The 12,011-nt window shown below is 48.7% G+C and overlaps 2 protein-coding genes across 2 annotated transcripts; both read right to left on the bottom strand.

Moving 5' to 3' along the window:
• Positions 1-3,963: 3,963 nt before the first annotated feature.
• LOC142663064 (histone H3) lies at positions 3,964-4,374 on the bottom strand. Its single transcript, XM_075841362.1, has one exon. It carries the CDS (start codon positions 4,372-4,374, stop codon positions 3,964-3,966), a length of 411 nt encoding a protein of 136 aa, XP_075697477.1.
• A 908-nt stretch (positions 4,375-5,282) lies between these two features.
• LOC142663351 (histone H1.01-like) lies at positions 5,283-6,044 on the bottom strand. Its single transcript, XM_075841957.1, has one exon. It carries the CDS (start codon positions 6,042-6,044, stop codon positions 5,283-5,285), a length of 762 nt encoding a protein of 253 aa, XP_075698072.1.
• Positions 6,045-12,011: the final 5,967 nt, after the last annotated feature.

Raw genomic sequence — 12,011 nt, 5'->3', positions numbered from 1 at the left:
CACGAGGCGTATATTTACGCGCCGCTGTCAAATGACGGCGCGTAAATTGACGCCCGCGTCAAAGAAGTGACCTGTCACTTCTTTGGCCGTAATTAGAGCCGTTATTCATTGACTCCAATTAATAGCAGCGCTAATTACGGCCGTAATTGACGCGGCGTACAAGCGCCTGCACATGCCGGTACGGCTGAAATTACGGGGATGTTTTCAGGCTGAAACATCCCCGTAATTTCAGCCGTTACGGACCCCCGCCGTGTGAACATACCCTAACAGGGAAGAGGTGAACGGTCCCTGTGTAGAGAACACCCCATTTAATGAACAAAGCCCATTCAGCATTGTGACTTATCGTAGATGAAGGGGAATAAAAGGGAAAGGTACATAAATCAAATATCAAAAGTGGGGGCATAAAGGGGACAAACTGGGCTGTAATGTTCGTCTCCCTCAAGTACCGCACTATTGGAGCTCTGATATTAGATGTTACTTCTGAATAGAGCTGCATCAATTTGTCCTTTTCATTCTCTGAATGCGTCTCAGTAAATGTTACTCTGCAGCAACTTCATGCGTTAGTGGGATGAGGTGAGTCCTAAGTATAGACAACGCGCAGTGTTAGTACGAAGTAGAAATAGGTGCATTCTGTTTCCTGTCATTGTATTGCCAGCAGCGCGATTATACCAGCAGTCTGGCAAAGTGACATACAAGACAATGCAAGTCCATACTTATGTGGAACTTGGTGCTACAAATTGGTAGTTTGTTTTGAAAATCTCGTAACATTTGTAGCAATGAGAGCAGCTTGGAAAACACGGCCCCTCCAACATTGGGTTTTGATCTTGTAAAATGCCGTATCAGCTGCATCAGTTTTGTCCTTTTTCATTCATTGAATGCGTCTCACTAAATGTTGCTCTGCAAGGGCGGGTTCACACATAGCGGAATTTCACTTAAATTCCGCTGCGGACACTCCGCAGCGTTAATCCGCAGCGGAGCCGTTTCTCCATTGACTTTCACTTTAATTTAGCAGTGTTCGTTTACACGATGCGTACAATTCCGCTGCGGAGCATAGGCTGCGGAGCGGAATTTGGTGTCCGCAGCATGCTCTGTCTGTTGCGGAGCAGTGGCGGACTGGTTGCGGACTCATGGCGGAATTTCTCCATTGACTTCAAAGGAGAGTCAAAATTCCGCAATGAAGTCCGCAGATCTTATGTGTGCTGCGGAGCGTATTGTTTTTACTACCATGACATTTCTTCATTCTGGCTGGACCTATGTATTTCTAGGTCTACAGCCAGACTGAGGAAGTCAATGGGGCTCCCGTAATGACGGGAGCGTTGCTAGGAGACGTCTGTAAATAGTCACTGTCCAGGGTGCTGAAAGAGTTACGCGATCGGCAGTAACTGTTTCTGCACCCGGGACAGTGACTACCGATCTCAATATACATGTATCTGTAAAAAAAAATATAAGTTCATACTTACCGAGAACTCCCTGCGTCTGTCTCCAGTCCGGCCTCCCAGGATGACGTTTCAGTGTAAGTGACGGCTGCAGCCAATCACAGGCCAAGCACAGGCTGCAGCGGTCACATGGACTGGAGCGTCATCCAGGGAGGTCGGGCCGGATGCCGAAAGAGGGACGCGTCACCAAGACAACGGGCGGTAAGTATGAATTTCTTTGACTTTCACTAGGGAAAGTGCTGTCCCTTCTCTCTATCCTGCACTGAATAAGGAGAAGAGAAGCACTTTTCCTGCAGTCCGCAGCGGCCAGTCCGCATCAATTTTCTGCACATTTTGTGCAGATCCGCTGCAGAATCTGCAACGCAGATTCTGTGCGGCATTGATGCGGACAGTTGCGGAGGAATTCCGCCATGTGTGGTCATGCCCCAAGAAACTGCACGCGTTACTGTAATAAAGTGAGTCCTATATAGGGACAGCAGACAGATTCATTATTAGTACTAGAGGTTAACAGATTTATTGCCAGCAGCCTTATTAATCCCAGCCGTCCGGCAGAATGAGACACGGGCCGAGCCGATACTTGTGTCAAAGTTGGTCCCAGTAACAGATTTATTGTTTGTTGTAAGAATCTGGTAACATTAGTAGCAGTGACAGCAGCTAAGAAAACACTGGCCCTCTCTCCAAGGATTGCGGAAAGCACGTTGCCCAGCAGCAAGCTGGACGCCGAAGAAGCAACACCGCAAGTCAGCTGTTTGATCCACTGCTCGGGCGCTTATACAGCGGATATTCAGCGGTGAGTTTCTGCCACTCCTGTACGTGCAGGCATCGGCACAAACGGCGTCCGGCAGCGCCGCTACGAGGATGTGTTTTCCTGCCGGAGGATCACTCGGCAGCAAGTATAGCACTAAGGTACTCTTTCCCTTCACATTAACATTCCCTGGTCTAAGACCCAATTCAGTCAGCTGCTTCTAGGACGCTATTAGGGGACACACTGCAGTCCACATACCCGGCTCCTCACTGGAAGACAAAGGTGGAAGCCCCTACCCCCGTGTATATAGAAGTAGAAGGTCACTGCTCAGATACACGAGCGGTCACCATCAGACATCATAGCTGATCTATAGATGATGTGGCGGCTCTGAGAAGAGCCTTTGTGTTGTGTAAGATGGAGCAGAACAGGAGCAGAATTAACCTCCGAAGCCGTAGAGAGTGCGGCCCTGGCGTTTGAGCGCGTACACCACGTCCATAGCGGTGACGGTCTTCCTCTTAGCGTGCTCGGTGTAGGTGACGGCGTCACGGATGACGTTCTCCAGGAAAACCTTCAGGACGCCGCGAGTCTCTTCATAGATGAGACCGGAGATGCGTTTGACGCCTCCCCTGCGAGCTAGACGGCGGATTGCAGGCTTGGTGATGCCCTGGATGTTATCACGGAGCACCTTCCTGTGCCGCTTAGCACCGCCCTTTCCGAGACCTTTTCCTCCTTTACCGCGACCAGACATCCTGTAAGCTGGAGCTAAAGAGAAATATTGTACCGAGAACGGCGGGGCGCGTCTTTATATAGACCTTGGGTGGACCAGAGAGAAAACTGTTATTTATGTCACTTCCGGGGCGTTTCTTTCAGTAAATTCACATTACCAATCCCTCACCCTCCCTTTGATTGGCTTAACTCAGATTTTGAATTTCACGTTCATTTTACAATACCGGCCGCTCTTTTCCCGTTTATAGCGCGACTGCTGTGTAATCTCTATCTGCCCCAAATCTAAAGAGTAATGTTAAGGGAAACAAGGAACAAGCGTGACGTCTTGGATTAGTATGGCGGCTGCTCGTTATCTGCCGTCTGGTTCAGGATTTGTGTGCCCGCAGATCACCCCTCAGGCCACCAGCACCACAACGGCTTTATAGAATGAATAGGGAGGAGAAGACTCGGGCAGTGTTAATGGGTTTAGATCTGATTTACAACGGTGACCAGAACTACACCCGATGATCATGACCTCACAGAATAAGAGTAGAATTCCCCTGCGCTTGTGTTCACACCGGGCGGAGGATACCTGCTCCCCCACCCTACACGCTGCGCCTGGTTTGCCTTTACAAGGAGTAGGGAACAAGGACTCCGCACACACTGGTCAGCGGAGGATCATTAGCCGCACATAACGGCGTCATTCCTCGCAGCAGCAGCGGAGGTTATTATCGGAAGAGCGATGTGCGGTCATCAGTGAGGAGTGGGGCGTGTTATCACTGCGATACAGCCGGAGAGGGAGGTGAGGAATACAGCGCAGACATCCGGCATAACACATGACAGGACTGCTGAAAGGGCCGGATAACGTGAGTGCTAGAGACGGGGACTGGCTATAGTGTAAATGGCGCTAACTAAGCACTGAAAAGGGTTAACATGGCACCTCCACATATTAATAGCAGAGCACAGAGAAGCCAGCGCCCCGGTAGAATAACGGATGAAAAGGATTCAGCTCGTTTGAGGGAGAATTTGGTGGCTCTGAAAAGAGCCTTTGTGTTGTAGTCTGTGCCGGGTTCAGACCTAAGCCCTCTCCCCACGAATCCTGCGGGCCAGTTGAATGTCTTTGGGCATGATGGTGACCCTCTTGGCGTGGATGGCGCACAGGTTGGTATCCTCAAACAGTCCGACCAGATAAGCCTCGCTGGCCTCCTGCAGAGCCATGACTGCTGAGCTCTGGAAGCGCAGATCGGTCTTGAAGTCCTGAGCGATCTCTCGCACCAGGCGCTGGAAGGGCAGCTTACGGATAAGAAGCTCGGTGGACTTCTGGTAGCGGCGGATTTCACGGAGAGCGACTGTGCCCGGGCGGTAACGATGAGGCTTCTTCACTCCGCCGGTAGCGGGAGCGCTCTTCCGTGCAGCTTTAGTAGCCAGCTGCTTGCGGGGCGCTTTCCCGCCGGTGGATTTACGCGCAGTCTGCTTTGTTCTGGCCATAGCTCTCCAACAACGTGCACACTAGTAGACTGATACGAGGAGAGGAAAGCGCAGAGTATTTATACACTTGAGCGTGTCCTCATTGGTCCGTGAAAGGCACACCCCTACATTCTATTGGCTTGTTCATAAAAAATATGCGCCCGACAAAGCAAATGTGATATTCGCGACCAATCACCGTTCCGAAGAGGCGGACACCGGTTTACATGATGTCCAGACGCAGCTTGTACAGCAGGGGGCGTTAATAAGATCATTTCTCCAGCTCTCTGCGAATTAGTTATCATCAGTAACAGCTCACTGTATTTCCATGTCCGCAGATCACGTACACAGCGTTATATAAGAGACTACTTCCCCATCATCCGCCGCTGCAGTGGTTTTATAGATCACACAAAAGGAAAATCCCCCACCCCATCCTTACACAGGACACTGTGCCCCACATCCAGAGGCAGCATATAAGGGTCACCATCCACCACGTGTAATGAGGAGCAGGGGACATTGTGCTCTATTTACACCGGAGAGAGTGTAAACCATCGGCCTCCTTCACGTGGATCCTGTGCTGTAAGCTACAAGTCTATTGCTGCCCCGGTCCTTATTCACACATTACACCTGGTGGACTGTGACCTGATAAACTCTGCCTGGATGTTACACCATAGTGACGGGACGGACACTGTGGAGGTCTGGATACAGCAGCTATGGCGTTCAGCGCAGATGACCAGAAATGACACTTGTCATAGAGTAACAGGGACATGAAGCTCCTCCGTGCACACGCGATGATAGCGCCTCCTTTATCTCAGGATCGCGCTGCTGTCTGTACCGGAGGAAACAGCGGCCAGTGATCATACAGCTCTGCCGGGGAGAAGGTGGTGGCTCTGAAAAGAGCCTTTGTGGGACAAGTAGCGGGCGGCTCTCGGTTATTTCTTCGTCACGGTCTTCCTGGACTTAGACGCCTTCTTAGCCGGAATCTTGGCAGCTTTCTTAGCCGGACTCTTGGCAGCTTTCTTAGCCGGACTCTTGGCAGCTTTCTTAGCCGGACTCTTGGCAGCTTTCTTAGCCGGACTCTTGGCAGCTTTCTTAGCCGGACTCTTGGCAGCTTTCTTAGCCGGACTCTTGGCAGCTTTCTTAGCCGGACTCTTGGCAGCTTTGGGCTTTGCCGCCTTCTTTGCTGGGCTCTTTGTTATTTTCTTGGGGGCAGGTTTTGGCTTCTTGGGGCTCTTCGCCACCTTCTTGGCAGCGGCAGGCCTCTTGGCCTTTGTCAGGCTCTTGGCCGGAGTCTTCTTCGGGGATTTGGCAGCAGCCGCCGGCTTCTTCTTGACCGCTTTGTCCTTAGTCTCCAGTTGCTTCTTGTTCAGCTTGAAGGAGCCGGAGGCGCCGCTGCCTTTCACCTGGAGAAGGGTTTCCTTGGTCACCAGAGTCTTGAGCGCCATCTTCAGGCGGCTGTTGTTCTTGTCTACATCGTATCCTCCAGCAGCCAGAGCCTTCTTCAGGGCGGCCAGAGACACCCCACTGCGCTCTTTGGAGGCGGACACGGCTTTCATGATGAGCTCGGACACGCTGGGACCGGAGGGTTTTTTGGTTTTCTTGGCGCCCCCTGCTGCAGGTTTTTTCGGCTGATTCTTGGATTTGGCGGCCGGCTCGGTGAGAGGAACAGCGGCGGCTGGTGCGGTCTCTGCCATCGTATAACACGGGAATCCACTAAAACAATTATTCTGCGAGGGAAAAACTCTGAGAACAGAGATGGGGGCGCCTCTTATATGTACAGCAGCTGCTCGGTGATTGGCTGCGATTGTCCTGAGCGTCTATTGGCTGACACTGATCACATGTCCTCCCTTTCCTCATCTGACAGGAGTGAAGCTCCGCTCTCCCCTTGTGCTTCCCTGCCCGGGATAAGAGCCCTTTCCGACTAGTAGCGGCCGGGCGAGCGGGCTCTCTACGTGACTTCCCCCTCCCTGACATTCCCCTACTCATTTCTAGCCTTCACTGGCAGAGATGCTGGGAAGGAGCCGGGTGGAGGCCCCGGGATCTCTGCCATAGTTCTGCCGATCTGCACGTCGCTGTGATCGGACAAGATAAATGTGTTTGCGGGAGCTCGTTCCCTCTATTCCCGACACTTGTCACTATCACAGGGTTCTTTACCACAATGTCTAACGTGCGGGAAGCTGATTGTCCGATGCGGGGGCGACCTGGAGCTGCAGAGAGCCCAGAAGGGTAACCCGGCACAGACGCGATGTCGGAGTGTCTTCCGCCTGTCTTACTGTAACTTGGCACAGAGGAGACACCAGAAACTGCTCCACCTGTGTTACAATAACCCAGCACAGAGGAAACACCAGAGTTTGCTCTACCTATGTTACAATAAGTCGTCAGAGGCAAGACACCAGCGTCTGCTCCACCTGTATTACAACTTCCCAGCACATAAAAGGCACAAGTCTGCTCCTCCTTTACTAAAATAACCTGACACAGGCCAGACCCCAAAACCTGCTCCTCCAGCAGTACATTACCCGGACACAGACAGGACACTAGAGACTTCTCCACCTGTATAACTATAACCTAGCACAGAGGAGGGAACAGACACTGTGTGTTCCTCTCGTACTACATTAAGCCGGCAAAAGACAAGACACCGTAGTATTGTCCCTGTCCCCTAATATTACGGCCATTATGTCTCCTGCAGGAGGGTACAGGGACACAATGCCGGTAATATGTCCCTGTTCCCTCATCTTCGAGGCATTATGTCCCTGTTCCTTCATATTACCGGCTTTATGTCCCTGTTCCCTCATCTACCAGGCATTATGCCCCTGTTCCCTCATATTACAGGCATTATGTCCCTGTTCCTTCATATTACAGGCATTATGTCCCTGTTCCTTCACATTACAGGCTTTATGTCCCTGTTCCCTCATCTACCAGGCATTATGCCCCTGTTCCCTAATATTACAGGCATTATGTCCCTGTTCCTTCATATTACAGGCATTATGTCCCTGATCCTTCATATTACAGGCTTCATGTCCCTGTTCCTTCATATTACAGGCTTTATGTCCCTGTTCCCTTATATTACAGGCATGATGTCCCTGATCCTTCATATTACAGGCTTCATGTCCCTGTTCCTTCATATTACCGGCATTATGTCCCTGTTCCCTCATCTTACAGGCATGATGTCCCTGTTCCTTCATAATACCGGCATTATGTCCCTGTTCCTTCATATTAGAGGCTTTATGTCCCTGTTCCCTTATATTACAGGCATTATGTCCCTTATCCTTCATATTACAGGCTTCATGTCCCTGTTCCTTCATATTACTGGCATTATGTCCCTGTTCCCTCATCTTACAGGCATGATGTCCCTGTTCCTTCATAATACCGGCATTATGTCCCTGTTCCCTCATATTACTGGCATTATGTCCCCTGTAGGAGGGTACAGGGACATAATGCCGGTAATATGTCCCTGTTTCCTCATCTTACAGGCATTATGTCCCTGTTCCTTCATATTACCGGCTTTATGTCCCTGCTCCCTCATTTTACAGACATTATGTCCCTGTTCCCTCATCTTACTGCCATTATCTCCCTGTTCCTTCTAATTACCGGCATTATTTCCCTGTTCCTTCATATTACCGGCATTATGTCCCTGTTCCTTCATATTACCGGCATTATGTCCCTGTTCCTTCATATTACAGGCATTTTGTCCCTGTTCCTTCATATGAACCGGCATTATGTGCCTGTTCCTTCATCTTACCGGAATTATATCTCTATTCCTTCATAATATTGGCATTACGTCCCGGGTTCCTTCATATTACCGGCATTACGTCCCTGTTTCTTCATATTACCGACATTACGTCCCGCCTCCTTCATATTATCGGCATTACGTCCCTGTTCCCTCATCTTACCGGCATTTTGTCCCTGTTCCCTCATCTTACCGGCATTATGTCCCTGTCCCCTCATATTACTGGCATTATGTCCAGTGTAGGAGGGCACAGGGACATAATGCCGGTTATATGTCCCTGTTCCCTCATCTTCGAGGCATTATGTCTCTGTTCCTTAATATTACTGGCTTTACGTCCCTTTTCCTTCATATTAGCAGCATTATATCCCTGTTCCTTCATGACAGGCATTATGTCCCTGTTTCTTCATATTACCGGCATTATGTCCCTGTTCCCTCATCTGAACCGGCATTATGTGCCTGTTCCTTCATCTTACTGGAATTATATCTCTATTCCTTCATAATATTGGCGTTACGTCCCGGGTTCCTTCATATTACTGGCATTACGTCCCTGTTTCTTCATATTACTGACATTACGTCCCGCCTCCTTCATATTATGGGCATTACGTCCCTGTTCCCTCATCTTACCGCCATTTTGTCCCTGTTCCCTCATCTTACCGGTATTATGTCCCTGTTCCTTCATCTTACCGACATTATGTCCTTGTACTTTCATATTACCGGCATTATGTCCCTGTTCCCTCATCTTACCGGCATTACCTCCCTGTTCCTTCATATAACAGGCATTACGTCCCTGTTTCTTCATATTACAGGCATTATCTCCCTGTTCCTTCATATAACAGGCATTATGTCCCTGTTCCTTCATATTACAGGTATTATGTCCCTGTTCCTTCATATTACAGGCATTATGTGCCTGTTCCTTCATATTACAGGTATTATGTCCCTGTTCCATCATATTACCGGCATTATGTCCCTGTTCCTTCATATTACTGGCATTATTTCCCTGTTCCTTCTTATCACAGGCATTATCTCCCTGTTCCCTCATCTTACAGGCATGATGTCCCTGTTCCTTCATAATAACGGCATTATGTCCCTGTTCCCTCATATTACCGGCATAATGTCCCTGTTCCCTCATATTACTGGCATTATATCCCCTCTAGGAGGGTACTGGGACATAATGCCGGTAATATAATGTCTGTAATATGAGGGAACAGGGACATAAAGCCGGTAATATGAAGGAACAGGAATATAATGCCTGTAAGATGAGGAAACAGGGACATGTCCCTGTTCCTTCATATTACCGGCTTTATGTCCCTGTTCCCTCATATTACAGACATTATGTCCCTGTTCCCTCATATTACCGGCATTACGTCCCTGCTCCTTCATATTACCGGAATTACGTCCCTATTTCTTCAAATTACCGGCATTATGTCCCTGTTCCTTCATATTACCAACATTATGTCCCTGTTACTTCATCTTTCCGGCATTATGTCCCTGTTCCCTCATCTGAACCGGAATTATGTGCCTGTTCTTTCATTTTACCGACATTATGTCCCTGTTCCTTCGTATTACCGGCATTACGTCCCGGTTTCTTCATATTACCGGCATTACGTCCCGGCTTCTTCATATTATCGGCATTACGTCCCTGTTCCCTCATCTTACCGGCATTTTGTCCCTGTTCCCTCATATTACCGGGATTATGTCCCTGTTCCTTCATCTTACCGACATAATGGCGGTAATCTGAAAGTACAAGGACATATCGGCATTACCTCCCTGTTCCTTCATAAAACTGCCATTACGTCCCTATTCCTTCATATTACCGGCATTATGTGCCTGTTCCTTCATCTTACAGGCATTATGTCCCTGTTCCTTCATCTTACAGGCATTATGTCCCTGTTCCTTTATATTACAGGCATTTTGTACCTGTTCCTTCTTATTACAGGCAGTGATCTTCTACTTCTATATACACGGGGGTAGGGGCTTCAGTATCACGTCCGTCTTCCGGTGAGGTGCCGGATATGTGGACTGCAGTGTGTCCCCTAATAGCGTCCTAGAAGCAGCTGACTGAATTGGGTCTTAGACCAGGGAATGTTAATGTGAAGGGAAAGAGTACCTTAGTGCTATACTTGCTGGCGAGTGATCCTCCGGCAGGAATACACCTCTTCGTAGCGGCGCTGCCGGACGCCGTTTGTGCCGATGCCTGCACGTACAGGAGTGGCAGAAACACCGCTGAATATCCGCTCAGTTGCTCATAGCGCTGTATAAGCGCACGAGCAGTGGATCAAACAGCTGACTTGCGGTGTTGCTTCTTCGGCGTCCAGCTTGCTGCTGGGCAACGTGCTTTCCGCAATCCTTGGAGAGAGGGCCAGTGTTTTCTTAGCTGCTGTCACTGCTACTAATGTTACCAGATTCTTACAACAAACAATAAATCTGTTACTGGGACCAACTTTGACACAAGTATCGGCTCGGCCCGTATCTCATTCTGCCGGACGGCTGGGATTAATAAGGCTGCTGGCAATAAATCTGTTAACCTCTAGTACTAATAATGAATCTGTCTGCTGTCCCGATATAGGACTCACTTTATTACAGTAACGCGTGCAGTTTCTTGCAGAGCAACATTTAGTGAGACGCATTCAATGAATGAAAAAGGACAAAACTGATGCAGCTGATACGGCATTTTACAAGAGTAAAACCCAATGTTGGAGGGGCCGTGTTTTCCAAGCTGCTCTCATTGCTACAAATGTTACGAGATTTTCAAAACAAACTAGCAATTTGTAGCACCAAGTTCGACATAAGTATGGACTTGCATTGTCTTGTATGTCACTTTGCCAGACTGCTGGTATAATCGAGCTGCTGGCAATACAATGACAGGAAACAGAATGCACCTATTTCTACTTCGTACTAACACTGTGCGTTGTCTATACTTAGGACTCCCCTCATCCCACTAACGCATGAAGTTGCTGCAGAGTAACATTTACTGAGACGCATTCAGAGAATGAAAAGGACAAATTGATGCAGCTCTATTCAGAAGTAACATCTAATATCAGAGCTCCAATAGTGCGGTACTTGAGGGAGACGAACATTACAGCCCAGTTTGTCCCCTTTATGCCCCCACTTTTGATATTTGATTTATGTACCTTTCCCTTTTATTCCCCTTCATCTACGATAAGTCACAATGCTGAATGGGATTTGTTCATTAAATGGGGTGTTCTCTACACAGGGACCGTTCACCCCTTCCCTGTTAGGTAGAATATACCTCTAAGCTCGTTGTTTTATTGATCTATAATTTTTCTTAATTCGAGAGATCCTTTGATCCGTGCGCTTCTTGCCCTTCTCTTCCCCTCCCTTTTTCATTTGTTCACATTTAGTTGGTGGTGTACACCAGGGCAGAATTAGAAGCAATGAGAGTCCTTGAGAGGAAGGGTTTGTTACCCTAATAGCGTCTCCTGTGTATATAAAGCATTGCCGCAGACCCCTCGTAGGACTTCTCCTTTGTAGTTTAGGAACTGCTCTTATCCGTACATGACGCGGGGATGGAATCTTACCTAAACACCTGGGATGATGGTGGTTATACTTCAGGGGGACCGAATTGTGACAACGCTCTTGAGACTGGAAGATATAATTTAAGACACTATGTAGTCGGGGACGGGTTGTAGATCATGAACACGAATCACTGGAGTAGTTGTACTATTAATGTGTTCTGTACAGTATAGTTAGTGCATCAATGAGGACAGCGCCACCATCTACCCGAGGCAGTAGTTAACTACTGCACCGCTCACCAGCTCCTGTGATCGGATAGATTTAATTCCACCAACCGAGAACAGACTCGTGGAAACCACCAATTAGCTGCACTGGGAGTGGCTTATGACGATTCCATATGTCACATGACTTGCTCTTCCAGTAGAACAGCGGTCAGGCAGCGTTGCTCATTTGCATAGCC

This window comes from Rhinoderma darwinii, chromosome 11 (genome assembly GCF_050947455.1).
Source record: "Rhinoderma darwinii isolate aRhiDar2 chromosome 11, aRhiDar2.hap1, whole genome shotgun sequence".
Taxonomy (NCBI): domain Eukaryota; kingdom Metazoa; phylum Chordata; class Amphibia; order Anura; family Rhinodermatidae; genus Rhinoderma; species Rhinoderma darwinii.
The sequence above is the reverse complement of the archived record's forward strand: the minus strand, read 5'-3'. Positions and strand labels throughout refer to the sequence as shown.

Excerpts from the sequence above, each read along its gene's own strand:
- LOC142663064 (XM_075841362.1), bottom strand. The coding sequence starts at position 4,374 with ATGGCCAGAACAAAGCAGACTGCGCGTAAATCCACCGGCGGGAAAGCG.
- LOC142663351 (XM_075841957.1), bottom strand. The coding sequence starts at position 6,044 with ATGGCAGAGACCGCACCAGCCGCCGCTGTTCCTCTCACCGAGCCGGCC.